The 27485-nt window shown below is 56.0% G+C and overlaps 3 protein-coding genes across 10 annotated transcripts; 2 read left to right on the top strand and 1 right to left on the bottom strand.

Moving 5' to 3' along the window:
• The first annotated feature begins 680 nt into the window (after positions 1 to 680).
• Positions 681 to 5285, top strand: IL27 (interleukin 27). Of its 2 annotated transcripts, none has more exons than XM_004773968.3 (5): positions 681 to 813; positions 2756 to 2928; positions 3012 to 3110; positions 3521 to 3679; positions 4751 to 5285. In XM_004773968.3, exons 1-5 carry the CDS (start codon positions 783 to 785, stop codon positions 5000 to 5002), a joined length of 714 nt encoding a protein of 237 aa, XP_004774025.1. In that variant the 5' UTR covers positions 681 to 782; the 3' UTR covers positions 5003 to 5285. The 2 variants fall into 2 exon arrangements, with proteins under 2 accessions (XP_004774025.1, XP_004774027.1); XM_004773970.3 differs by having other exon boundaries at positions 2756 to 2904.
• APOBR (apolipoprotein B receptor) lies at positions 5150 to 10420 on the bottom strand. Of its 2 annotated transcripts, XM_045072652.1 has the most exons (5): positions 10303 to 10420; positions 8553 to 9962; positions 6405 to 8282; positions 6056 to 6321; positions 5150 to 5964 (listed from the first exon to the last, which is right to left on the bottom strand). In XM_045072652.1, the coding sequence occupies exons 1-5, from the start codon at positions 10357 to 10359 to the stop codon at positions 5895 to 5897; spliced, it is 3681 nt and encodes a 1226-aa protein (XP_044928587.1). In that variant the 5' UTR covers positions 10360 to 10420; the 3' UTR covers positions 5150 to 5894. The 2 variants fall into 2 exon arrangements, with proteins under 2 accessions (XP_044928587.1, XP_044928586.1); XM_045072651.1 differs by having other exon boundaries at positions 6405 to 9962.
• On the top strand, positions 9846 to 22573 carry CLN3 (CLN3 lysosomal/endosomal transmembrane protein, battenin). 6 transcript variants are annotated; one of them, XM_045072654.1, is made up of 18 exons: positions 9846 to 9935; positions 11126 to 11251; positions 11357 to 11480; positions 11904 to 12108; positions 12295 to 12640; positions 13868 to 13964; positions 15296 to 15367; positions 15722 to 15801; positions 15942 to 16027; positions 16531 to 16603; positions 16686 to 16829; positions 17633 to 17745; positions 19056 to 19102; positions 19185 to 19253; positions 19348 to 19403; positions 19533 to 19626; positions 21941 to 22081; positions 22196 to 22573. In XM_045072654.1, the coding sequence occupies exons 5-18, from the start codon at positions 12354 to 12356 to the stop codon at positions 22313 to 22315; spliced, it is 1479 nt and encodes a 492-aa protein (XP_044928589.1). In that variant the 5' UTR covers positions 9846 to 9935; positions 11126 to 11251; positions 11357 to 11480; positions 11904 to 12108; positions 12295 to 12353; the 3' UTR covers positions 22316 to 22573. The 6 variants fall into 6 exon arrangements, with proteins under 6 accessions (XP_044928589.1, XP_004774024.1, XP_044928588.1 ...); XM_004773967.2 differs by lacking the exon at positions 9846 to 9935 and having other exon boundaries at positions 10592 to 11251; positions 12295 to 12399; positions 12562 to 12640; XM_045072653.1 differs by lacking the exon at positions 9846 to 9935 and adding an exon at positions 10592 to 10822.
• Positions 22574 to 27485: the final 4912 nt, after the last annotated feature.

Below are 27485 nucleotides of genomic sequence, written 5' to 3' on the forward strand. Positions count from 1 at the left end.
AGAGCTCGAAGCCCATCCCCAAATAGTCCCAAGCAGACCCTCCAGGTCATCGATAGCTCTGACCCCAAGTGCCGACAGAGGCGGGATGTTGACCCCAGACAAAGCTCTAGACCAAGTCCTGATCCTAGTTATAGACTGAGCGCTAATCTTAGATCTTACTCTGGCCCAAGACTGAGCTGTTGGCTCTGAAGGGTGACATTCTCATCCGCCCTGACCTTGGCCATAGACTGAGCCTTGATCTTGCCCAGCCTGGGACCCCACTGCTCCACATCAAGCCCTACCCCAGCTCCACAAGGAGCGCCCCACTTCCTTCACAGTCCCTCCTGCAGCCATCTGGTAAACCAGAGGAGTGGGATGACTCACACCCCGAAGTCCTCTCTGGTGGGCAATCCCCTTACCTGGCCATCTGTCTTCTACAGGACAGCGAGCGGGTGATGGAAATAGGATGACAATGACAGAGCAGTGAAACAGAACAGTTTGAGTCTCCGGGACCTACCGGCCCCTAGAACTCGCCCAAGAGAGGGGACAAGAGCGGAGGGACAGTCCTGGAAGCTCAGCGGGGGGTCTGGAGCTTGAGCTTGACCGAAACCCCAGCTTCCCGCCACCCCCACCCCCCGCACATCCCGCCCCCTCTGGGAAGGGAAATGACATTTCCCCATTTCAGCAAGGGGTGGTGAGGAGAGAAGACGAAAGTACAAGCAGGACGGAAAGTGAAACCGGCGCGGCCCCCAGTATAAGACCCCGGCCCGGGAGATGGCTGGCCACACGGGCTGGGCCCCGCTATGGGCCAGATGGCAGGCGACCTTGGCTGGCGTGAGTCCGAGGCCAGGGCTGGGGGTGGAGGGCGGGCGGGCAAGCCTGGCGGACACTGGGCAGGGGGTGGGAGGGCTTGATGGGTGTGGACGGGGCGGCTACTCGGCCAAGACTAAGAATACGGGATTCGGTCAACCGGAGAATGGGAATGGGTCTGGCATGAATGCGGGTGCAGGAGAGACAGGGGGTGATCGGTCGGCCAGGGCTGGCCGGAGGACAGGATGAGAAAGAGGCGGGCAGGCAGTTGGACCAGGACCAGGACCAAGCGTGTAAATGAAGAGTTCGGTTTGAGTGAATGAGCAGGCACAGGACAGTCTGGCTGACAACTGGGGCTGACAGAGAAAGCACAGCAGGAGGAGTTGGCTGGAGTGTGGGGCTGAGGCCAAGGAGTCAGCAGCCTAAGTGGGCCAAGGGTCTGTAGCTTGGAAGGAGATCCGATCCTCTGTGGGTGACTCAAGGAGTCAGAGCCTGGAGCCAGGGCCACAGGAAGAGGAGCAGATAGTAGGGCCACGGTAAGGACCAAGGGCTAGAGGATGGGAATAGAGCCAAGGACCCAGGACTGGGTACAGAGGGTAGGGAGAAGCCCTGGGAAAGGTCTGGACCCCAGAGCTCAGACAGGATGCAGAGTAGGAAATGGCCCAGCTCAGTGCTGGGTGGGCAATAGCCACCAGAGCCTGGGGACACGCACTTTCCCTCAAAATAGAGCTAAGAGGAACCCCACGCCATTGGAAGTCTCTGGGATGATAGAGGGGTCCCTAAGCCAGGGGATCCTGAACACGGGGGTCGCAGGCGCTGCCCCCCACCTCTGGAAGTACATTGGTGAATGGAAGTCCCCAGAAACCTCCCTTGGTCTTTATTTATAGGACAATTCGGGGAGCGGAGCCCAGGGGTTAGAGATCAAGATCAGGCAGGGGAGAGGCATGGAGAGGAGGGTGAGCAGGAACAGACTTAGACTTACAGCCTAGTTTTGGTTTGTGTTTCGAGAATTGTGTAACTCCAGTGATTGCTCGATTTCCTCTCCCTGATGGAGAAACCGCCAGACACCGCCGGCTTCCCGTGGCTCCCACCCGAGCCTCCCCTGCGCTTCTTTCCAGGAAACACAGAGCAGGAAGTACTTTCAGAAATCAGCTGGTCTCACTCCCCCATTTTATAGATGGGAGCCTGAGACACAGAGATAGAGGACTTGCTCGAGGGAAGAACCTGGACGAGAAAGAGAGGTTCTGCCTCCCAGTCTGGGCGCTCCTCCTTTTCCGGGCACCCCCTGTTCTTCCAACACTGCAGAGTGACCCACCTGCCTTGGCGGTGGCCGGACCAAGCCATCCTTCTGACTCCCTGGGATAGAGCCTCCGGCACTGCCCGCCCACCCCCGGGGCTCTAGTTCAGGCCATCAGAGCTGCCTGGCTAAGCTCAAGGAATCCTCTGGCAGAACACAGCATGCCCATTGCAGGGGAGGTGGCTGCCTCCTCTAAGTTCCCTGGGGGAAGCACCCAGGCTCTGCGTTCGGGCAGATCTGGAATCCAGTCCTGGTTCCCTCACCCTCTAGCTATTTGAACTTGGGCTGGTCAACTTCACCGAGCCTCATGTTCCTCATCTGCAAAATATAATAATACGATAGCCCCCGGGTACCACATATAGCTGAGCAAGCTGTTCACTGAAAAAGACATTTAGCCAAGGCAGTTAGTGGGGATCAAGATCCAGCCTGACATCTGCTTGCAAAGGTGGGTACTCTGTGCAAGGCTGTGTCTGTCTTGGACAAGGGGTAACTTCTTTCCTTTCACACAGAGAGGTCATAGGGTATCCTCAAAAGCTTCCCTCTTATTGATGGCTGTGCGGGGTCAGCGAGACGGCGCACAGGGCTTGCCCAGAGCACAGGCTAAAAAGGGCACATGAGTTCTTCTCAAGCTTTGCCCTCATCTGGCCCACCACCTCCCCCTCTCTCCAGGGCTCGGCCTTCTGCTGCTCTCCTTGCTCCTGGCTCGAGCTGGTGTCTGGGGATTCCCGAGACCGCCAGGGAGGTCCCCCCTGAGCCTGCAGGAGTTGCGGAAGGAGTTCAGGGTCAGCCTGCAGCTCGCCAGGAAGCTGCTGTCCGAGGTTCGGACCCACGCCCACCGCTTTGTGAGTCTCCCTGATGCAACCGCTTTCGAGGGTGGGCAAATCCCCACTCCCTCTGGCCCTCACTAACAGACCTTGCCCCACAGGCTGAATCCCACCTGCCAGGAGTGCGCCTGGACCTCCTGCCCCTGGGGGATCAGCTCCCCAACGTCTCCCTGACCTTCCAGGCCTGGCACGGCCTCTCTGTGAGTTGGTGGACGGTGGATTGGGGCAGGAGAGCTGGCAGTAAGGCTGGGCCGGGTGGGTGGAGATGGAAGTCGGGGATCGAACAGAAAATGGATTTGGGAAGGAATCAGATCTGGATGAGGCTGAGTGTGTCCTTGGATATAAAGGTTCAGCTGGAAGCAAGGAGTGGTGTGAGAATGAGGTCGTACATACAGAAGAGAGAGAGGTTTGGGACGAGGAGTGGGGCTAGGGTTGGAAGGAGGCTAGAGACAAGATAAAAACACAAGTGAGGGGATGGATGGGGAACAGGGGTGGCGAAGAAGGGGTCAGAGCGGGGCTGCGGACAGAGAGCGACAGGACGGTGGAGAGGCGGCTGGGTTGGATCCTCAGCCTGTGAGGCGTGTCTGACCCCTTCCCTTCCTTCCCACAGGACCCAGACCGGCTCTGCTTCCTCTCCAAGATGCTTCGCCCCTTCCATGCCCTCTTGGGAGGCCTGGGGAGCCAGGGGGGCTGGACCAGCTCCGAGAAGATGCAGCTGTGGACCATGAGGCTGGATCTCCGGGATCTGCAGCGGCATCTACGCTTCCAGGTAGCATGTTCCCCCCTACCACCCCGCCTCCTCAACACACAGAGACCAACACAAAAAATTGAAGGTCTTTGCCTCCCTTTTAAAAACACAGGTTTGGGTAAGTGTGGACGGAGATGCTCTAGGCCCTCTTTCGGGGGGGCTTGCTCTGTCCCCTGAATCTCTGCCCTCTCTTGGGGTCTTGGTCTGAACAGTCCTGAAGCTCCCAGAATGGCTGTTGGCATCAGCAGCCAACCTGGCTCCCTTCTCCCTCAGCCTCTCACGTGACCAGGCCTTCCGGAACATTCCCAAGGGAAACTGGCATTTTCCTCTTAACAAAAGGAAAATAGGGTCTTCTGGCTGGCTCAGTCGGTGAAGCATCTGCCTTCGCCTCAGGTCATGGTCCCAGGGTCCTGGGATCGAGCCCCTCAGGCTCTCGGTTCAGCAGGGAGCCCACTGCTCCCCCTGCTTGTGCTCTCTCTCTCTCCCTCTGAGAAATAAATAAAATCTTAAAAAAAAAAAAAAGGAAAATAGAAAATGCAAGCAGCCTAAAAGCTAGCTTTCCACCTCTCTGCCCATTTCCAATCCTAAGATGACCCTTAAGAGAAGAACTTCTGGAATCCCAAGTGCCCAGGGCGATCCTGGATGAATCTGTCAGCTCCATGAGCAGCAGCAGCGACTTGCTCTATGACTTCCATTTTTTTTTTTTAAGATTTTATTTATTTATTTGACAGACAGAGATCACAAGCAGGCAGAGAGGCAGGCAGAGAGAGAGGAGGAAGCAGGCTCCCCGCTGAGCAGAGAGCCCGATGTGGGGCTTGATCCCAGGACTCTGGGATCATGACCCGAGCCAAATGCAGAGGCTTAACCCACTGAGCCACCAGGCGCCCCTGACTTCCATTTTCTTGAACCAAAAAAACCAGGCAGGACGTGGGAGATGGTGACATAATGGCAGCTCTAAAGGAGAGGCTGTCCGGGGATATCATGCACCTTGCGATCTCTGATGTCATTCTGTACCAGCGGGCACATAAAGGAACAGGGATGCGCTCCGGGGCGCAGCTGGGCTTTGCCTGACCTGTGGGCATCTCCCCGCAGGAGCTGGCAGCAGGACTCAAGCTCCCCGAGGAGGAGGACAGTGAGGAGCAGAAGGGGAGGCTCGAACGGGCTCCCGGGAGTCCCTCGCAGGTGTCAGCGCAGCCGTCATGGGCCCGACTCCTCTACACCTACCAGCTGCTGCACTCCTTGGAGCTTGTCTTGGCTCGGGCCGTGAGGGACCTGGTCTTGCTCTCCCATGCCGGACACACAGCCCCGGCCTTGGGAGGCTCGGCGTCCGACTCCCGGCCCTGATGGGGTGACTTCTCATCCCTTCACCCTTCAGGACCCGAGGACTGGAGTCTGGGCAACGGGACAGTTCCGGCTCACGGGCCTTAAACGAGGCAGGACTCCACTGGCTCCCCGCCCCAACCCCTCCCCAATAACTTAAGGCCCCTCCGGTCCCTGGCAGATATTTATTTGTTGGATATTTATTTATTGTTTAGGGAAATGATGGTTTATTTATTGTTTCAGAGCCTGCTTGCTGTCCTTGGGTCAGGCCACCACGCGGGGTGCCTAATAAAGCACTCTCATCCTCCCTTGGCTTCTTCTTTTCAAAGAAGGGGTACCTGACCCCCGACGGACAGGAGTCAGTAGCCTCTGGCCACCCTGGGCCTCTTTCTGCTCCTAAATTCTGGGGGCTTCTTCCTCTATTCTGGCTTGCTGGGCTGGTGGTTTCCATGGTGACTAGCAGAGTTGCGAGATTTTGGAAAGCTCAAGGTCTCCGGTGCCCCTCTGTTTCCCATCGCAAATGGAGCTCAGAGGCGCCACGGACCTCCTTCTTCTGGGCCAGTTCCCACCCCCAAGGTTGGCGTGACTGTTCCACAGCTCCCCGGAAGGCCCCCGGTGGGGTCTGGGGAGCAATCAGGGAGGCAAGGCTGCACGGAGAGTCGTCGCGCCCCGTCCGTCCTCCAGACGGCCAAGACAGACAGGAGAGGTGCTGAGCCCCTGCCGTGAGAGGCGGTCCGGGTGGGCCGCATCACCGGGTCACGCTCCTCAAGTTCCTGGTTCTCACAGGCGTCCGGTTCTGTCTGCTCCATGAATAACACACCGAAAAGCTGAGGCCCAGAGGCAGAAACAGCGTGTCCGGAGCGGCAGATGGAGAGAGGCGACGCGGGGCCAGGCTCCCGGAGGGCTCAGGGGCCCCTCACTGCGGCTTTGGCTGGCCCAGGCGGGCTTGCAATTCCTGCATCATACCCGTGTGTGCAAGGCCAAACCTGCGGACAGAGACAGGGGATGGGCGCTGGCCTCCAGGTGGCCACAGCCTCCTCCGCACCCCGGCCCAACCACCTCACCCCCCGGGCTTACCCACGTCCCAGGGGCCTTCTCCTGGCTGGCAGCGGGGTCCCTTCAGGCTTTGGGGGGCTAGGTTCTGGGGGCTCCTCTGCTTGGAGAAGTCTCTGCTCCGGGGCTGACAGCTGTTCCTCTGGTGGGGGGCTGGGAGGCACCTCTTGCCGCTCAGGCCCACGGGTCCATCGGGAAGAGAGCCGGGAGCGGCGCAGCGAGGAGTTGCGAGACAGGAGGACCCGGCTCCGGGAGGCGGAGACGTCCAGGAGAGCCCCAGGGAGCAGGGCCTGTGGGGAAAGGGGCACAGGGTACCACGGGCCAGATTCGAGATTCTGCCCTATCCAGCCCCGGATCCCCGGGGAGCTCTCACCTCACTCCAGAGGCCGCGAGCACCCGCTCCGGCGCTTCCTGCCGTCGCCCCCGTCTCCCTGTGGGGCCCACGCTCGGCCTCTGCAGGCTCCTGGCTTGTTGACTGGTCCTCCGGGCCCGGGACGTCCTCCAGGCCTTCTGGAACAATCTCCTCGGCCTCTGCTCTCCGGCCTTCAGTCTCCTCAGCATCCTCCACGTCAAGGGGTCCGTCTGCCTCTTCCTCGGGTCGGTGCTCCCCACACACCCCCTCACTGCCTTGCCCCTGCTCCTTCACTGGCCATCCCACAGCCTCGTCTTTCAACAGCGTCTGTCCCCCCGGGAGCCCCTCGGCTTCCCTTGTGGTCACGGTCCCCTCTGCCCTCACCACCTGGGAGCCCGAGGTAAAGCCATCCATCCCACAGCCTCCTTCCTCCACTGCGGGCTCCCCGACCTCCACCCACTCTCCCCTGGGCTCGCCCTCTCTGGCCTCCAAAGCCTCTGCCTGGGCCCCTCTGCCAGCCACCTCCTCGTCTGCTGAGCCCTCTGGGCCAAATCCCAGCCGGCCTCGGCGTCCTCCCCGTGTAACCTCCATCAGCTCCACGCCTCCCGGAACCTCCTGTCTCCCTTCAGAGCCCCAAGCTTCCCCAGCCTCTCTTGCCGGCCCTCCCCCCGCCCCCGCGGCCCCTCCGTCCAGAGCTACATCATCCCTTGCTATCTCAGCCGCCAAAGAACCGGCCCCTGGGTCCTCGCTGTCCTGGAGGCTCAGCGTGGCCTCCTCGAGCCTCCCGTCTCCACCGGGTGTTGGGTCTGCCACCCAGGGCACCGCGGCCTCCGCCTCCTCATCCTTGGTTTCTCCGGCATCGGACTCTCCCAGGGACTGGCCTGTCTCTGCGTCTACCCCATGTCTTCCACCCAGCCCCTGGCTCTCTGCTCCAAGGGTCTCTCCCTCCTCTGCTCCTATTTCTTGGGCTTTCTTCCCCTCCCCGCCTGCCTCTGGGACATCTGGGAACGTAGACTCTCGGCCAACCTCGGGCTCCTCCGGTGCCCAGCCTTCTGCAACCTCCCCCTCTTCTGCATCTGCTTTTCCCTCCCGGGTGTCCCTTCTCTGGCTCTCCCAGGCCTCTGCCCCACCCAGGCCTCCCATGGTCCCGGGGAATTCCTCCGGGCTCCCTGCCGTCTCCTCTTCGCTCAGGGCTGAAGTTTCCCAGAGCTCTTCCTCGGGCTGCTCCGCCAGGGTCTGGGGGCCTGCCACCAGCTCAGGTGCCCGGCCTTCCGTGACTTCATGCTCAAGGTCGCCCCGCCCCGCCCCACTACACGCCTGTGCTGCTCCGCCTGTCTGAGCCTCCCCATCACTCCTCTCCCCGCTGGACTCCTTCTCAGGACTGCTGGCCCCTGGGGCCCCTTCAAGGTCAGCATCCTCTTCAGGCTCATTTGCCAGGTTGTCCTTGGGCAACGCAGCCTCTGAGACCCGGCAGCCCTTTTCCTCCTCTTTGGCCTTTTCCGCCGCCACTGCCTCCTCCAGACGGGCTGGAACAGTCCTGATCACTGAGGTTGGCTTCCCCTCAGCGTCTTTCGCTCCCTGATCTTCCTGGACCTCAAAGCCCTCCCTTACCTCCCCCTCTGACCCCTGGCCCTCTGCAGCCTCCGCCCCTGCTCGCTGCTCCTTAGCTGGTTCTTCTGCGCTCTCAGTCCCCAGGACCCGGGTCTCTTTGGGGGAAAAGCTCATCTCAGCCTCTCTGTTCTCATCAGCCTGCTCCTCCTGCTCTCCCCTGGAGGCTTCCCCGAAGGCCCAAGTCTTCCCAGTGCCCTCTGAGGGCTCTTCTCCTGAGACTTCCCCATATTCTGTCATCCTGGCTCCGGAGAGGTCAGCCTCCTTTCCAGCTGAGGCTGTCCCGTCCTCCTCCCGGACAGAGGCTGTCCCGTCCACCTCCCTGCCTGAGGCTGGCCCATCCACCTCCCTGCCTGAGGCTGTCCCGTCCACCTCCCTGACTGAGGCTGTCCCGTCCACCTCCCTGACTGAGGCTGTCCCGTCCACCTCCCTGACTGAGGCTGTCCCGTCCACCTCCCTGACAGAGGCTGGCCCGTCCTCCTCCCGGACAGAGGCTGGCCCGTCCACCTCCCTGACTGAGGCTGGCCCGTCCACCTCCCTGACAGAGGCTGTCCCGTCTTCCTCCCGGACAGAGGCTGTCCCGTCCACCTCCCTGCCTGAGGCTGGCCCGTCCACCTCCCTGCCTGAGGCTGTCCCGTCCACCTCCCTGCCTGAGGCTGGCCCGTCCACCTCCCTGACTGAGGCTGGCCCGTCCTCCTCCCGGACAGAGGCTGGCCCGTCCACCTCCCTGACTGAGGCTGGCCCGTCCACCTCCCTGACAGAGGCTGGCCCGTCCACCTCCCTGACAGAGGCTGGCCCGTCCTCCTCCCTGACTGAGGCTGTCCCGTCCACCTCCCTGACAGAGGCTGGCCCGTCCACCTCCCTGACTGAGGCTGGCCCGTCCACCTCCCTGACTGAGGCTGGCCCGTCCTCCTCCCGGACAGAGGCTGGCCCGTCCTCATCCCGGACAGAGGCTGGCCCGTCCTCCTCCCGGACAGAGGCTGGCCCGTCCACCTCCCTGACAGAGGCTGGCCCGTCCACCTCCCTGACTGAGGCTGTCCCGTCCACCTCCCTGACAGAGGCTGGCCCGTCCACCTCCCTGACTGAGGCTGGCCCGTCCACCTCCCTGACAGAGGCTGGCCCGTCCACCTCCCTGACTGAGGCTGTCCCGTCCACCTCCCTGACTGAGGCTGGCCCGTCCACCTCCCTGACTGAGGTTGTCCTGTCCTCACATTCTGTCCCCGACTCCTGTGCTTCCTGTGCCCTTGTGCCTTCACTACCCCTTAGGACCACCATCAGCTCTTCTTCCTGCCTGGCCTGCTTGGCTGCAGACCCCCGGATCTCCTCTGCAGTTGCCTCCTTGGCCGGTTCTAGAGACTTCCTGCTGTCCCCTGCTACCTTCTGCCCATCGGCACCTTCCACCCCCTCAGGCTCCCTGTGCCAGGTCCACTCTGACTCCGCCTTCCTGGCCACCTCTGGTTTTCTTTCCCTGACCTCTTCCGCCTCCTCCTCCTGTTCCCGGGTTCTTAGTGTCTCCTCTCTCTTCACTTCCTGCTCACTGGGCCCTTGACTCTCCTGGGCTTGGCTGCTGTTGTCTCCACCAGCCTCAGACCCTGCCTCGGACTCCTTTCTGGCCTCTAAGTGGGCCCTTGGTTCCTGGCACCTGGCAACCTTGGCTGCCTCCTGGACCCCAGTGTCTTGCCTCTCTGCCTGAGACCTGTGGGAGCTGCCTTCTTCCCAAGCCCAGGTCTGTTCTGTAGCTGAACTTCCCTCCTGGCGTCTTCCAGCTTCTCTGGGCCCTCTGAGCTCTCCATCCTCCTGGCTCTGGCTGCCTCCAAGGCCCTCCAGGGCCTCCTGGGCTTCCTTCTGTTCAGGTCTCCCTTGCCTTCCCGCAGCCACCTCTCCCAGGTCCTCGGCCGCCCTCTCCGCCTTCCTGTCTGCAGTAGGGACTTCATCTCCCATGAGGTAGGAGACAAAGGAGCTGAGGGAATCCTAGAAGGGAAGGGGGAGGAGACAGAGGCGTTAAGGGGAGCCCCAGCCCTCTCCCTTGGGACCCTGCCCCAGAGGAACTCAGGCCACAGACAAGGGGTCTGGGCTCTAGGAGGGGAAAGAGAACTGGATTTGCAGAAGGAAGAGGAAAGGGGCTAGATTTGGGGTAGGTGGATGTTGTTTATGGAGGTGGGGGGGATTGAAATCCAGAAACGATCAGGCTAGGAGGCGACCTGATCCTGAGAAAGGGATCATGAGTATGAGGAGAGTCTCAAAGAAAGGAGGGAAGGTGAGGCCCCAGGGAGCAGGGTGAAATTCTCTGGCATCTCTTTGCCCCTCTCACCAGCGCCCCCCGCAAGGCCTGATGCAGCCCAGGGAGATGTAGCCGGAGGAAATCCATCCTGTCTGTCTCTGTCTGTGTGTCCAGAAAGCTGACAAATGACCGCCCCCACCTACTGAGACAAGGCAGTCTTCCCCAGGGCCCAAGACACTTCCTCTTCCCCTGTGTCTCCCTGACGCACCCCCTATCCAGGCCCTGCCCACCCTCTGCAATGCCCACAGCAGCTCCCAGCCTGGGCTGGGCAATGGGTGTGCATCGCACAGGGGACTCAGGTGCCTATTTGGAGCTGAAGAGCAAGGGGGGGGAGACCATAAAGAAAAACCTGGGAGCAGACGACCTCAGAATGGGGGAGGGGAGCGGGGGGAGGGGGCGTGTGGCAAGAGCAGCTCAAGTGACTCAGGTCTTGTATTCACACCTCAGCCATTTCCTGCTCCCCCCAAGCCACAGCCACTCTGTGAGAGGAAGCTGGGGTTTGTGGTTCCTGTTTTGCCTAGGGACAAGGAGTGGGAGTGCAGAGGGGCTGGTAAGAGCTTTGGCTTCTCATTTTAGGGTCATTAATGCTTCCTTAAGGGGAAGAAGGGGCTGGATTGGTGGCTCCAGTGCCCATTCCCTCATCTGTAGTCATTCTTGTGAAACAAAACTTGGCCCAGCTTTGTATTGTGGTTATTTGTGTCTACCGCCCACGCTCCTGTGAGTTCCTCAAAGGCAGAGGCCATGTGTGACATGTTACTGAGTTTGTAGGGTCCCGCATGGGTAGTAGGACCCCATTTTTCACTGGTTGAGTAACCTGGGAAGCAGACCAAAGGGGGCACATTTCAAATCGCAGTCTGAGGACTTGGTGGTGAGAAAGAGCTGGCAGAGGTGAGCACCAGCTGGTGGAAGCCCATAGAAGAGATTAGCAGGAGGACTCAATGAAGAAAACTCAGGATGCTGCTTGACCACCTAGAGGAAGGTAAGAGAACAATCACTTCTTATTTTGAACTATAGGAAGCGACTTTGATCTACACCTCTTCCCGCAATCCCCTGCCTGATCCCCACTTTCCAAATTTCCAACTAGACAAACCAGATGAGATCACAGAATCGGAATCAGAATCAGAAGCCCTAGAATCCTCTGGTCTAAGCATTCTTGATGCAGGCAGGAGTCCCACCGCAGCCTGCGGAGCCAAGCATGTCTGCCTCTGGTATTGTAGCTCCTACTGTCCCGCCAGCTTTAGGTCTAACCTTGTATCACTACCAGCAACTTTCCTTCTTTAGCTTTCTCACGTGTAACCCCAGGGGGGTCGATATTTCTGGGATATTCTTTGGTTCTGGGATAATTTGGGGAAAGGGATCTCTTTAATGCTTGGGATATTGCCAATAGACAGACTCCCGAGAGTTATCTTGATGTTCAGGTCTTGAAGCCGTCTAAGGGCGACAGAGAGGAATCAGAATCCCCCGAAGCAGGACTAGAGTAGCCCGGTGGCCATATTTATTTCTGGCAATGGAGGGCCGGGAAAGGAGCTGAAGCAGCTCGCCGCCATGCCTAGTCCTGGCAAGGAAGGCCAAGCCCTCGCGTCCCGCTGCTCTAACGCTACGGCTCCTCTCGTTGATCCCACCCGCTCCAGGGCTAGAGCAGCGGTTCCGGGGTCCTCCCGGCCTCTGTCGGGCCCCCGTCCCGAGGCTGGGAGAGCCCGAAGCCGAGACAGAGCGCGCACCCGGAAGTTGCGGGGGGTGTGACCTCCAAGCACGTGATGAGGGGCCCCGCGGGCGCTGTCACGTGACCCGCCGACCCGCGGCCCCTCCGCGCCGAACTCGCCGCTGCTCTTAAAGGTACAGACCGCGGAGGCCCCTGCCTTCGCGGGGGCCGGGGCAGCGTCCCGTGGGTGGGGCCGAGTGGGTGTGCGAGGGCGCGAGATGGGCCCCCGGGGTAACGTGGTGCGTCGCCCCGCGCGGGTGCAGCGGGGAAGCCGGAGCGGGGCCCTGCAGTGGGGCGTGGATCCTTGTCCTGTGTCGCAGACCCTCCGCCGCCGGGCTGCAGCCGGCCCTGGACCCTCGCGGACGCGGAACGCGAAGCCATGGGAGGCCGCGCGGGCTCGCGGCGGCGCCTCTCGGACTGCGAGGGTGCGTACTCCCGCCCGCGCTCCCGAGAGGGACAGCCTCTGCCCCGCGACCCACCTGACTCGGGGCTCGGGCGCTGGCTCGGCCCCAGGGAGGACGCCCGTGGGGCCCTCGTGCACCGGCGAGTGGGGTGGGGGTCATGCTCTCTCCTTCTCGCCCTGCCAGGGGAGGAGACGGCCCCGGAACCTCGGTCCCCTCTGTTGGACCGGCAGGGCGCCCTTTGGAGGAACGTGATGGGCTTCTGGTGAGTGGCCCGAGGACTGCAGCAGAAGTAAAAATGGGGTGGGAGGAGTTGGGGAGCAACAGGAGGGAAAAGGGACGAAAGAGCTGAGCCGTGAGAAAGGAGCTGAATTCACAAATACTGACCGAAGCCATTGGTTTGCCCTAAGGCAGCTTGGAAACTTCCAACACTGGACTCCACTTACCTCCCACCTTCAGGCTTGGACCAGGTCCTCCTGTCGGCTGGGGGACTACTTCATGTTTTCACTCCAAGGAATTCAGACTTTAAATTTGTAAATACATGTATTTTTTTAGGAGAAAACTTTAAATCACTGCTCTGGACAGGAAGCCAGTGTTTTTCCTAATGCACGTTTTAATACATGCATCTACACTTTTTTAAAAGGCCGTCCATCTACCTCCTGAAATCATTCCAGTTTTGAGCCTTGGGAAACCCTTCTAGTGCTAACCTGAACCTTGAGGGCTTAGGTGGCGCACTGGGTTGGACGTGGCTTCACGTGTGATTCCGAAAGAGTCCCATCACCTCTCTGAGCCTCTCTTCTCGACAGCAGCAAAATGGGAAGAAAGGCTTCGGAACCACTTCCTGGGCTTGTGAAAAGAGCCCATGAAATCTCTGGCACTGGGCCCAGTTCCTTTCCCATCACTGAGTGCAGCTCTGGGAAATGAGAGTAAGCAAGAAAAGATCCTTCTTGTAGGGGTCATAAAGGGCTTTGGTAGGATCATCCTTTAACCCCACAGCACCCTGTGAAGTAGTGAGAAGGAAAACCTGTGTCCCCATTTACACGTGGGTAGCCCAAGGCCACTCAGGTAGGAAGCAGCAGGTGTGGAACCTGAACACAGACCTTTGGGCTTCAAGCTCCAGGGTCTTTCTGCTGTTCCACAACATGTCAGAGAGCATGGATCAGTGCATGAGAAACGCCCCAGGCACTGCACCATGCTGGGAGCTTGGAGGGAGAGTCATCTTTGATGACTCTCTTCTCTTCCTGGGAGAGATGAGATGTGAACCCAAGTCTGTCATCCCAAAGCCTGGATTTCTAGCCCTACCACCAAAATGGAAATGGGGCCTGGTGAGAGAGAAGAACAGGCGAGCTGTTGGAAGGCCACAGGAAGGGGAGATTTGGTGCTAGGACTGTGAGCGGATTAAGCCTGGAAGGAGGTTTAAGATCTGTTCTTATATGTCAGTTATATCTCAATAAAACTGATGGGGAAAAAAAGCCTATCCTGCTCACTCCAGGCTCCTGGGCCTTTGTAACAACTTCTCCTACGTGGTGATGCTCAGCGCTGCGCATGACATCCTTAGCCACCAGAGGGCATCTGGGAACCAGAGCCATGTAAGTGACCGTCTCTAATGCCACCACCATATTTAGTCCTTATGGGAAGATGGGGGACTCCCCCTAGAGCAGGAACCCCCTTTGAGAAAGTAACGGAATGGGGGTGGCCCAGGGGTGGGGCAAGGGGGCTGAAGTTCCAGCTTCCCAGACCACAGAGCAAGGAAGGGTTTTTAAGCATCGATTGGTGCCACGTATATAAACTCAAAGGTTGGCTGGGTGGGGCCATGGTCTATGAAAGCGCTTCTTAACCGCAGCGCTGTTAATTTTAGGCTGGAGAATTCTTTGTTCTGGGGCTTTCCTGGGCATCGTACAGTGTTTAACAGCACCCGTGTCCTCTACCAGTAGCATACCTCCTGTTCAGTAGTTCAGAGGAGAAGGTCTCCAGGCATTGCCAGATGTTCCCTGGGGGGTATAATCACCTCTAGTTAAGAACCTTTTGTCTATGATGAGCTGGAGGCGGGGGTGGGGGCTGGGGGGGTGTAAGTGCCAAAGGATTACAGCCACCACCTTGCAAGTTCAAGTCCAGCAGGGAATTTGGTCCAAGATCAGCTTTTCTGGAAAGCCATTTTCCCCCTTGGCTGAGTAGCTACAAAGACTTCATAGAATTATTTAAAACGTTGGCATTTACATATTCACGCGTCTGCCTAAGGTAGTTACTTCAAATCCTCAGGTCAAGGGGTGCTCAGGTGGTCCACACATGAGCCCAGCAGGGAAACAAATGAGACCAGGCTCGGAGTCCCAGGGCTTTAAAAAACGGGACGTCCTCCTGGGGGCCTAAGGGGAGTAGGGCGAAGAGGAAAGGGTCCCCGTGGGGGTGTGGTTTAAGCCCACCCTCGTGGATCTCTAAGTGACTCTCCTTTCTCATTCTCCGGAGAGAGGGATGCATTTCCAGACTGGGCACAGAGAGGCCCGCTCCCCGAAACCGGTGTGGCAACCACACCCAGGCCTCCATTAGAAGAAGTCCTTATAAATATATTTAGATGGGAGGAAATAAGGTGCTTAGGGAGGATGCGGCTCACTCGCCTACCTGTGCCTTGTTCTAGAATGACAGTACAAATTTGGAAGCCTCAATTTTTAAAAAACGAAAGCTCCTGAGTGTGTTACCCAACTAGAGCCCATGTACGGGGCCATCTTAGGGCTTCGGGTCCTTAGTTTGAGCTTTGTGCGGTAAGCTTCCCCGGCCCCATTGTGCACATAGAGAAACTGAGGTCCCAAAAGGCCAGTGTTGACCCAAGGCCATCCCTCAAGTCAGGGCTGAGCTGGCACTGGAGCCAGGCCCTTTCTGTGTCACGTCTTGCCTCTCTGGGTGAAAGACCTTCCTCTGTCGCCAGGTGAACCCGGACCCACCCCTCACCCCCCACAATAGCTCCTCTCGATTTGACTGCAACTCCGTCTCCACGGCGGTGAGTACCCATCTGGTCCTCCCCACCCCCCGCCCCCTCCCTCAGCACCTGCTGCGGCCGTCGTGATTATCATAAGTAAGACATTTGCTGAGCCTTTTCTGTGTGTGGCGTCCATCGGCTCATGTAATCCCCAGCAGTCCTACGAGCTGAGCGCTGTAACCAGCCTCCATTTTTCAGACAAGGGAACTGAAGCTCTTGACACAAAGCTAAGGAGCCCCAGAGCTGGGACTTGAACCCAGACCTATCTGACCTCAGAGCCTGTGTCTGTAGCAGGTGTCGGTCTGCCCTTGGTCACTTGGTTGGGAGGCTTGTCCCTGGGACCATCGGGGGTCTCATTCCGTTCCTCTGTTCCAGGCAGTGCTCCTGGCAGATATCCTCCCCACCCTCGTCATCAAACTGCTGGCTCCCCTGGGTCTGCACCTGCTGCCCTACAGGTCTGAGAGGGGGTGGCCGGCAAAAGGGCAGGCAGGACCCCAAGAGCGGGGCGGCCGTGAGGGCCCAGGCAGTGGCGGGAGGGTCAGGGCGCTGCAGGCAGAGGTTGACCCCCCTCTTCCCTCCTACCTCTGGCCCTCAGCCCCCGGGTTCTCGTCAGTGGGATTTGTGCTGCCGGAAGCTTCCTCCTGGTTGCGTTTTCACATTCAGTGGGGACCAGCCTGTGCGGTGAGTGTGAGGTTTTGTGTCAGGTGGGGAACCCAGAGGAGCCGGAACAGCATTGTGGGGTACCCTCCCCAACTTCGGAGAGGAAGGGGATTGTTTTTGTAACCCTCAGAAGCCTGCTGGGCCTGTCATGAGGAGGAGATGGGAGACGAGGTCATTTTGGGGGGGTGGTTGGGGTCAGGGGTCAGGGTGCAGAGACTGGAGGAAAGGGGTTGTAGTACACGGAGCTCGAGATGAGCAGAGTCACCAGGACTCCATGACGGGGGGAGAGAGGGGCGGCCGAGGCGTCCAGGGTGAGTTCTTGCTCCGGTGTCGGTAACTGGGTAGAGAGGGGGTCCCATGCCCTGTGAGAGGCATGTGGGGGGGCGGGTAAGTTCTCCTCCCAGAAGCCCCCCTGTCCAGGGATCTGAGCTGACACAAGGGAGGCCGTGGCCGGACCCCTCAGGGGATTGGGGGGACGGCGGAGGCCACGTGTGGCCATCGCCATGCTTGTCCCACCCCCCCAGGTGTGGTCTTGGCTAGTATCTCGTCCGGTCTGGGGGAGGTCACCTTCCTCTCGCTCACCGCCTTCTACCCCAGGTAAGCAGGAGGAGCTGGGAGTGGGCAAGAGGAGCCCCGGGTGCAGGCCTGGGTCCTTCCTCAGCTCTCCCTTTCTTCTCAGGGCTGTGATCTCCTGGTGGTCCTCAGGCACTGGGGGAGCTGGGCTGCTGGGAGCGCTGTCCTATCTGGGCCTCACCCAGGCCGGCCTCTCCCCGCAGCACACCCTGCTGTCCATGCTGGGTGTCCCTGCTTTGCTGCTGGCCAGGTAGGCTGCCTGGGCTGGGCGGATGAGGGAGCCCAGGGGAGAACTAGATCAGGCTCCCAATCTCCAGATCCCAGCAGCCTCGTAAAGAGGGCATGTGGGTTCCGGCCTGGGAGAGGACTGGTTTGAGTTCTGGAGCTGCTGCGTGTTGGCTCTACAGGGTGCGATAGGGTGCCTCACCTCTCCAGCACTCCTTGCTTCCCTGGGGGGAGACGCGCACCTGGCATCCAGTATGGAGTGGATCCCGAGATGAGTGGCTGGCAGGGGGGGCGGGGGGGGATGGGGTGGACTTTATTTTACTGATTTTGAGCCTATTGGGAAAAAATGTTAATTAGCTGGTCAAACCTGTGATTTCACTGATGATTGCTTGGGATGAGGCCGTGTAGAAAAAGTGAATCAATTTCAAAGAAAATCATAAGCAAAAAAAAAATGTATATTAGCGGAGTCTAGACACGGCCGAGTGTAGACACGGTCTCTGTTGGAAGAGACTGAAAGGGGAGAAGTTTGGGCCCAGCACAGAATGAACACGGAATGATCATCAGAGTAACAATGACAAGAAAACAGAGCAGACCTGCTCCGTGTGAGCCAGCAGGCGGAATGGGTGGCATTCGGGCCCCCGGGCAGCAAAAACAAGGAGACAAATCTCAGCTCTAAGGAAGGAAGCACCTTTCTGCAGCCGGAGCTTTCTGGCACAGGATGGGGTGGGGCTCACAAGGAGTGAGGAATGGGGGGGGCTCCCCTGGGAGGGGCGGCCCCTCCAGCCCGACAGAGGGCCCTCCGTCTCATCTTCCTCCCACCGGTTCTAGCTATTTCTGTTTGCTCACACCTCCTGCGCCCCAGGAACCTGGAGGGGAAGAGGAGGCAGAGACCTCTGCTCGGCAGCCTCTGATGGGCAGCGAGGCTCCGGAGTCAAAGCCAGGTAGGAGACCCGGGAGTCCCTCGGAACCATCACTCTGTCCCCAGAGGGGCGGTAGCCTTTCCTCTCTGTGGCGGATGCGGTCGGGAGGGCAGGTGGACAGCAGTGCTGGTTGTGGGAAGAGCCAGTCGCATTCGTCTACTAAAGAGCTACACGCTGGGCGCCGGAGTGGCTCAGTCGGTTAAGTGTCTGGTCCTAGAGTGCATTTCAGCCCATCCTCTCAGGTTTGAGGGATCGAGCCCCGCCTTGGGCTCCACACTGAGCGTGGAGTCTGCTTGAGAGTCTCTCTCTCCCTTTACCCCCCCCTCACATTCTCTCTCTCTCTCAAAAATAAATAAATCTTTAAAAAAAGAAAAAAGAACTGCTCAGTGAGTACTTACCTTGTGCTGATTTTTTTTTAAAGATTTTATTTATTTATTTGACAGAGATCACAGTAGGCAGAGAGGCAGGCAGAGAGAGAGGAGGAAGCAGGCTCCCCGCTGAGCAGAGAGCCCCATGCAGGGCTCGATCCCAGGACCCTGGGATCATGACCTGAGCCGAAAGCAGAGGCTTTAACCCACGGAGCCACCCAAGCGCCCCACCATGTGCTGATTGATGAGCCCTGTAGGGACCGGGTGACAGATGAGGAAGGGTGCCCATTCATAAACAAGTAGCTGAATCAGAAAGATGTTATTTTTTAAGTTTTGGTAAGTGCTGGCCAGACAGAAAGCAGGGATTGCTGCTAGGAACTTGGGCGGGGGGGGATAGAGAAGGACCCCACCTAGAGACCATGGTCTGTGAAGGCCTTTTGGAGGAGGGGTCATTGGGCTGAATTTTGAGAGACAAGGAGTCAGGTCATAGGCCAGGGGAACAGCATGGGCTAAGATCCTGAGGTGGGAAGGAGCTTGAATGTTCGAGAAGCAGAAGGAAGGGGCCACTGTGAACTGGGTGGGTTGGAGCTGGATGGCTATCAGACAGTACAAGAGCCATGGAGACGTCCCACCTGTTAATCCCCCCCTTTTTAAATCTGGTAAAGTTTACCAATTTAACCATTTTGGGGGGCAGAGGGAGAAAAAAAATCTTAAGTGCAGAGCCCGATGGGGGCTCGATCTCAAGACCCTGAGATCATGATCGGAGTTGAAATCAAGAGTCAGACGGACACTCAAGGGACTGAACCACGCAGGTGCCCTTTAACCATTTTTGGTTGTACAGTCCAGTGGCATTTGAGTGCATTCACGCGGAGCGTGTGAAGTGGCTGGCCCTTCCCGCCAGCCCCCCCCCCCTGCTGCCGAGTCCGCGTGCCCCACTCACCGGCCTCCCCTCCCTCCCTGCAGAATCCAGGTCAAACCTCTCCCTTCCGGAAAGGTGGACGGTGTTCAAGGTAAGGCTGGGTGGCTCTGGCGCCCCCTGTGGCCGGTGCCCCGCTGCCGGCCGCCTACTTCTACGTCTGCTGCCTCTTGCAGGGCCTGCTGCCCTACATCGTCCCCCTGGTGGTGGTTTACTTCGCGGAGTATTTCATCAATCAGGGGCTGGTGAGTGAGGGCTGCTGGGGGTGCGGGTGGAAGGAGCCGTCGAGGCGGGGCCCGCAGGTCTCCGACCACCTGCCCTGCCCACTCTTTGCTGCAGTTTGAGCTCCTGTTCTTCCGGAACACGTCCCTGAGTCACGCTCAGCAGTATCGCTGGTAAGAAGGGGGAGGGGGAGGGTGGCCGGACGGGCGGGGGCCTGAAGGGGAGCCCTTGAGGCTAGGGCCTGGGGGTGGCCGCGGCCACGCTGCTGAGGGGCTGCTTCCTCCTCCCTGCCCGCATGGAAGGTACCAGATGCTCTACCAGGCCGGCGTCTTTGTTTCCCGCTCCTCTCTCCGCTGCTGTCACATCCGTTTCACGTGGGTCCTGGCCCTGCTGCAGGTACCGAGCCCAGCCCTCGCTCCGTTCCCACCTTGGCTCCCAGCTTCCCAGACCCCAGGCTTGCTTCCCACTTCTCCAGGAAGTGTGTTGCTCGCCGTCAGGTTCTGAGCGCAGGGACCAGAAGGCCAGCAGGGCTCTGGCTCTGTGTAAAACGTGTGGCCTTGGGAGCCCAGCAAAACCGGGGCACAAATCCCAGCTTCCGTTCTCTGTAGCTGTGTGATGTCGGGCAGGTCCCTGAACCTGCCTGAGCCGAGATGGCCTCGTCTGTGAACCCGCCACAGCCAGCATCTACTTCTCAGGGTGGTTTGGACACACAGAGATGGGAAGTGTGTTAATCCACTGGAAGCACGCACTTAATTCTTATTTCCACGAGCCTCGGGCAGAGACACAGGCTTTCAAATAGTGTTTCTGTGGGTTTAAAAAAAAATAGTACTGTTCTTTTATTCTGGGTGGTTTGTTACAACAAAATCAACAGTGTCACAGCCAACAGGTCATTTACCACAAGGCTGGTGAGCAAAGTTAACTCCGTGTAGTGGAAGTAGCACAGTGTTGAGCGAACACACACCGTTCTGGCCCATGGTCCAACCAAAGTAGCTTCACAGAACCAGCCTTCAAGGTCACGAGTCTATAGCCCCTGGAAGTTACTGTCAAAATTAACCTTCCTTTGGTCCAGGAAAGCCCTTTTCTTTTTTTTTTTTTTTTAAGATTTTATTTATTTGTCAGAGAGAGCGAGCGAGAGCAAGCACAGGCAGACAGAGTGGAAGGCAGAGTCAGACGGAGAAGCAGGCTCCCTGCGGAGCAAGGAGCCCGATATGGGACTCGATCCCAGGACGCCGGGATCATGACCTGAGCCGAAGGCAGCTGCCCAACCAACTGAGCCACCCAGGCGTCCCAGGAAAGCCCTTTTCAATAAACTGAGTCCAGTTCTAGGATAAAAGAGTTGAAACCAAGTATAGTTTGCCCTTGACAGTTACGGCAGGACTCTGTGGCTGTCCGTCAGTTTTCTCCCTCTTGGTCTGAGTGGGGACGCCAGCCCAGGGCCTCGGACCCCGAAGGCCCCGAATCATGTCAACAATTCTGAACTCGGAGGTTCTTCATTAGATGCCACTGAAATGCATAGCTTAGGATTTTCCATAGAATGAGAGACTTAGAATCATTGAATTTCATTACAGAAAGCGCCTGGCCACGTGCTACAGACAGATGCATTAGCGGGGTGTCGCCAGTCACATGAGCATTGCTGGGATGTGTTCTTTTTTTTTTTTTTTAAGATTTTTTAAATTTTTCTGATGCAGAGAGAGACCACAAGTAGGCAGAGCAGCAGGCAGAGATAGAGGGGGAAGCAAGCTCCTCGCCGAGCAGAGAGCCTGATGCGGGGCTCGATCCCAGGACCCCAAGACCACGACCCGAGCTGAAGGCAGAGGCCTCAACCCACTGAGCCACCCAGGCACCCCGGGGATGTGTTCTTTTAAAGGCAGATCTCTGAGCTCACCTCAGACGTAATGAACTAGAACCTTCGAGGGCAAGGCCTGTGTGGGTCACATGATTCCCAGTGACCTGTGTGTGCAGTCAGATATGTGCGCCGCCACGGCTCAGGCCTGGGACCCTGGGGTCCTGTGGAGGACTGGGCCCCAGAGGGGAGACCTACTCCCTTGGGTGGGGTCAGAGTCCTCCTTAAAGACGCGAGAACGCCGTAGCCAGTTTCTCAACCTCGGTGCTGTTGACATTGGGGGTTGGATCGTTCTTTGTTGCGGGGCTGTCCCGTGCACCACAGAGCTGAGCGGTGTCCGCGGCCTCCACCCGCGGCCTCCACCCACTCCCTCCCCACTCACGACAGCCAGGAACATGTTTAGCCATTGCCAAGTGTCCCCTGAGTGGCAAAAATTACTCCCAGTCGAGAACTGCTCGTCGACACCCATAGTCTCAGTCTGGTAAAATAGCGGGGGAGGGGCGGGCCTCTCTCTTCAGGGAACCCTTGGGAGGAGGCGTGAGCGCCCAGGAGCGGGAGGGGTCCTGCTCCAAGCTGAGCCGGGAGCAGTGGGGACCAGGAGATCCCACGTGAGGGAAAGAGAACGGTGTTCCGGGGACGACCTGAGCCAAGGCACGGTTGGGAGAGTGACCTGTGGCATCTAGGGTGCCAGGACAGGCTCAGGAGAAGGCCTGCCCCAGATCCCAGGGTCTGGTAGGCCAGTGGGGTGCTGGGATTTCATCCGGGTCTGCCAGCCCTCTCCTCAGCATCTCCCAGAACCGGGGCCCCTGGATGGGACCAGCAGCCTCTGGTCCCAGTTTCAGCCCTCCCCGCCACCTGGCTCTGCAGTGCCTCAACCTGGCCTTCCTGCTGGTGGACGTGTGGCTGAGCTTCCTGCCCAGCATCTACCTCGTCTTCCTGGTCGTTCTGTATGAGGGGCTTCTCGGAGGTGCCGCCTACGTGAACACCTTCCACCAGATTGCCCTGGAGGTCAGCATGGGCCGGGGGAGGGTTGCGGGGGTGGCTGGGGTTGAGCCTCTCTGGGGAAGGCCTGGGCTGGGGCAGCTAGGACCGGAGCCTCACCCCTGCTTCTGCCCTCCGCAGACGAGTGACGAGCACCGGGAATTTGCCATGGCGGCTGCCTGTATCTCTGACACTTTCGGAATCTCCCTGTCGGGGCTCCTGGCCCTGCCCCTGCACGACTTCCTTTGTAACCTGCCTTGACACTCCGGCTTCTCAGGACACGGGACACACTAATCTGGGCCTGCGCTGACCGGCGGCCGAGTCAGACCGCAGGCGCACAGCCCAGAGCTCACCCATGAGCCCTGCCCCAGGCTTGCCTGAGCGGCTGGGGTGCAGACACACGCGGCGGTCCTGTTCTCCTTTGAGCGAGCCGGCAGTGTTCGCCCTCTCCCAGGCTGGCCTTGGGGACTTCCTTCGTGGCGTTACATCCTCAGAATAAATGCCTATTTTATTAATTGACCCCTGTGCCATTTTTCTGCTTGGAAACAAAATGTTCTTTTGTTATATGAGTAATACAAACCCACTTTGAAATATATGCAGGAGAGTATAAAGAAAGCATTTCAGCAGATTTCTACCTGGTCTTTGAGGCTTTACTTATTCATTCACTCATTCATTTATTTCATTCATTCACTGTGTGATGCAGTCTGCATTTATTTTCCTCCAACATGTAAGTTTGCAAACACAGAGGTTGAGAGAATTCCTACAATAAGCACAGGTGTGTGCACCCCTGGGGGCTGCGGGGAGCATTCTGCTACAGTTACTTTATGACACGTAACACTTCATCCAAATGAGTCTCTGATTTTCATAATGTATTTCAAGGTAGGAAGTGGAGTTTAATACCTTCCCTCTTTTTTAAAGATTTTTTTAAAAAGATTTTATTTCTTTGACAGAGATCACAAGTAGGCAGAGAGGCAGGCAGAGTTGGGGTAGGGGGAAGCAGGCTCCCTGCCGAGCAGAGAGCCTGATGTGGGGCTCGATCCCAGGACCCTGGGACCATGACCTGAGCCGAAGGCAGAGGCTTTAACCCACTGAGCCACCCAGATGCCCCTTCTTTTTTAAGATTTTATTTTATTTTTTAAAAGATCTTATTTATTTGACAGAGAGCACAAGCAGGAGGAGCAGCCAAGGGAGAGGGAGAAGCAGACACCCCGCTGAGCAGGGAGCCGGAGGCCAGGCTTGATCCCAGGACCCCGGGATCGTGACCAGAGCTGAAGGCAGATGTCTAACAGACTGAGCCACCCAGGTGCCTCTCATTGAACAACTTTGAATATAAATCTTTTAAGGGACCCTTGGAATAATGGGTTTGAAATGCTAGTTACATATTTTTTTCCTATGAAGCATTAAAATAAACACAGACAGTCCCAGGCTTACGATGGTTTGACTTAGATTTTTCAACTTTACCGTGGTGTGAAAACAAGGACCTATGGAGCAGAAGCTGTACTTCGAGTTTTGAATTTTGATCTTTTCCCGGTCGGCGACAGGTGCCATCCTCACTTGTGACGCTAGGCAGGGGCAGCCGACCACAGGTGCCAGCAAGCCCTGCCAGCGCGCGAGTCAACAAGGGACACACAACCCTTCCCTAGCCCTACACGTGTGCCACGATCGGTTCAGTATTCAGTCAGTTACACGAGATACTCCACAGTCTTGTAAAATAGACTCTATTGTAAGATTTATTTATTGTAAAATAAATCTCTGACTTTGCCCAACCGCAGGTGAATGTTAAGTGTTCTGAGCACACTGAAGGTAAGCTAGGCTAAGCAATGATGTTCGGTAGGTTAGAAGTATTACATGCATTTTCGACTTAAGATAGTTTCAACTTGGGGGGCGCCTGGGTGGCTCAGTGGGTTAAGCCGCTGCCTTCGGCTCAGGTCATGATCTCAGGGTCCTGGGATCGAGTCCCGCATTGGGCTCTCTGCTCAGCAGGGAGCCTGCTTCCTCCTCTCTCTCTCTCTGCCTGCCTCTCTGCCTACCTGTGATCTCTCTCTGTCAAATAAATAAATAAATAAAATTTTTTTTTAAAAAAAAAGATAGTTTCAACTTACGATGGATTTATCAGGACATAACCCTTTCGTAAGTTGGGGGACATCAGTACATAACCTGTGGAGCTCCAAGTGAGCATCCATGTATGCTCTCAGACTATCCTATTCCAGCCCATCCCTGCCAGTGATGTTTGTAGCCCACATTCAGGGAAATGCTGACATGGTGGTTAATGGCGTGGGCTTTGCAGGCAGAGAAGCCTGGCCTTCAGGTCCCAGCTCTGCCATTCATGAATTCAGGATCTCAGGCAATTATCTTCACTTCTCTGCACCTCAGTTTGCTGGTCGGTCAAATGGAGGTAACAGTAGTACCCACAGGTCACAAGGTGGTTGTGAAGACTACATGAGCCCTTGGGTAGGCGTGGTCAGCCCCCAGTAGATGTCAGCTTTGTCCACGCTATGGCTGGAATCCTGCCTTTCTTTTTATACTGCGTCATGCCAATGGTTCTCAAACTTGAGTGTGCTCCAGAGATCTTGTGAAAATACAGATTTCTGGGCCCAGGCCCAGGACTCTGATTGGGGAAGTATGGTGTGGGGACCAAGAATATGCTCTCCTATTATACACCCAGGCGATGCTGCTAGTGTTACTCTTGGGACCAAACGTTGAGAACCATAGAATTATGTTTTTCCTTTTTTTTTTTTTAATTTCTTTTTTTAAAATGACTTTATTTATTTGAGAGAAAGTACGAGAGATAGCATAAGAGGAGAGAAGGTCAGAGGGAAAAGCAGACTCCCCATGGAGCTGGGAGCCCGACAGTGGGACTCTGTCCCAGGACTCTGGGATCATGACCTGAGCTGAAGGCAGTTGCTTAACCAACTGAGCCACCGAGGCACCCCTGTTTTTCCTTTTTAGAACATTCTTTATAGGGACTTATATCTAGATACATAAAGAACTCGTAAACTAAAAAAAAAAAAGAATCTTTGGGACCCCCAACAGTGGACCCAATTTCAATCTTTTGCGTGTGGATATCCACTTGTTCCAGCACTATCTGTTGAAAAGACTCCCTCTAGATATGTTTTAGAAAACCAGCTGTTAAGGGGTGCCTGGGTGGCTCAGTGGGTTAAAGCCTCTGCTCTGCCTTTGGCTCAGGTCATGATCTCAGGGTCCTGGGATTGATCTCAGGACTTGAGATTGAGCCCCGCATTGGGCTCTCTGCTCAGCAGGGGGCCTGCTCCCCCCCCACCCCCCGCGCCTGCCTCTCTGTCTACTTGTGATCTCTCTCTGTCAAAACAAAACAACAGGGGCGCCTGGGTGGCTCAGTGGGTTAAATCCTCTGCCTTCGGCTCTGGTCATGATCCCAGGGTCCTAGAATCGAGCTCTGCATCAAGCTCTCTGCTCAGCGGGGAAGCCTGCTTCCTTTCTCTCTCTCTCTCTCTCTCTCTGTCAAATAAATAAAATGTTTCAAAACAAAACAAAACAACAAAATTAATGAATTTAAAAATTTTTTTAAAAATCAGCATTTGAAAATCACTTGACTACAAATGTGGATTTATTTCTGGACTCTTAAGTCAGTTCCATTGATCTACATGTTAATTCTTCTTTTTTTAAGATTTTTTTTTTTAATTTGACAGAGATCACAAGTAGGCAGAGAGGCAGGTAGAGACAGAGTGGGGGGCGGAGCAGGCTTCCCGCGGAGAGGACGATCTTGATACTAGGACCGAGATGAAGGCAGAGGCTTTAACCCACTGAGCCACCCAGGCACCCCCCACATGTTAATTCTTATGCTAATACAACACCGCCTTAATTACTGCGGTTTTGTAGTGAGTTTTTGAAATTGAGAAGTGTGAATTCTCTTTGTTCTTCTTCAAGAATGTTTTATAAATTTTAGGGTGAACTTGTCAATCTTTCTACACAGAGGCCAGTTGTAATTTTGATAGAGATTACATTGAACCTATAGATCAGTTTCGGAAGTATTGCCAACTTAACAACATTATCTCCTTTGATCCGTGAACATTGGATGCCTTTCCTCTTATTTAGATCTTTATTGTCTTCCAAGAATGTTTCCTAGTTTCATAGTATACATTTTTTACTTTTTGTGTTAAATTTATTTCTAAGTATTTTGTTCTTTTTTGGTGCTTTCGTAAGTGGATTTTTTTTCTTTTGTTTTTTTTTAGAGAGGGGGTAGGGGCAGAGGGAGAAGGAGAAAGAGAATCTTAAGCTGGCTCCACGTCCAATGAGGAGCCTAATGTGGGGCTTGATCGTGAGATCATGACTTGAGCCAAAATCAAGAGTCTTACACTTCACTCTCTAAGCGGTCCAGGCACCTCAGTGGAATTGTTTTCTTAATTTCCTTTTTGGATTGGTCTTTATAAATGTATAAAAATACAATTGGTTTTCGTCTATTGATCTTTTACCCTATAACCTTGGCAGACTCATTATTATTTCTGATAGGTTTTCATACATTCCATAGGATTTTCTACACACAAGGTCTGTCCTCTGCAAACGTACCTAATCTAGATGTCTTTTATTTAACTTTTTCTGAAATTGCTTGGTTAGAAACTCTAGTACAACCCTGAATAGAAGTTGTGAGAGTAAACTTCCTTGTCTTGTTCCTGATTTTAGGGGAAAAGCTTTCAATCTTTCATCATTAAGTATGATGTTAGCTGTGGATTTTTTGTAGATGTCCAATATATCATATTGAGGAAGTTCCCTTCTGTTCCTAGTTTGTAGTGTGTTTTTATCGTCAAGATGTTTTGCATGTTGCTAAATCATTTTTTTTTCATCTATTGAGATGATCATGTGTTTTTTGTCTTTTACTTTATTGGCATGGTGCCTTTCGTTAATTCATTTTCATATGTTAACCCAACTTTGCATTCCTCATAAATATCACTTGTTCATGGTTTGTGTATCACATTTTCTAGTATTTTGCTAAGGATCTTTGTGTCTCTATTCATTAGAGATACTGATCTGAAGTTTTCTCATGTAATTTTTTGTCTGGTTTTGGTATCAGAGTAAGGCTGACCTCATAGAATGAGTCGGGAAGTAGCCCCTCTTCTCTTTTTTGGAAGAGTTTGTGAACAACTGGTATTAATTCTTTAAGTAGTTGCAGAATTATTAACCAGTGGAACGAACTGGAACTGGGCTTTTCTCTGTGGGTAGTTTTTGGTACATGTGGTTTTTAAGCATTTGAAATGGGGTTAGTATGACTGGGAAACTGGACTTTTAATTTCATTTAATAGATGACAAGTTACAGATGACTATTGTTGACCGTATTGGACAGAACAGGTCTTGGACAGTGGTTCTCAATGCGGAGGCACTGCCCCCTCTGGTCATTTTGGAAGTTTGTGGGAGTTTTGAATCTCACTGTGAATGAAGGCATCACCCTTACAGGCTG

Source organism: Mustela putorius, unplaced genomic scaffold (assembly GCF_011764305.1).
Source record: "Mustela putorius furo isolate JIRA1106 unplaced genomic scaffold, ASM1176430v1.1 tig00004039_pilon_pilon_pilon, whole genome shotgun sequence".
NCBI classification, from domain to species: Eukaryota; Metazoa; Chordata; class Mammalia; order Carnivora; family Mustelidae; genus Mustela; species Mustela putorius.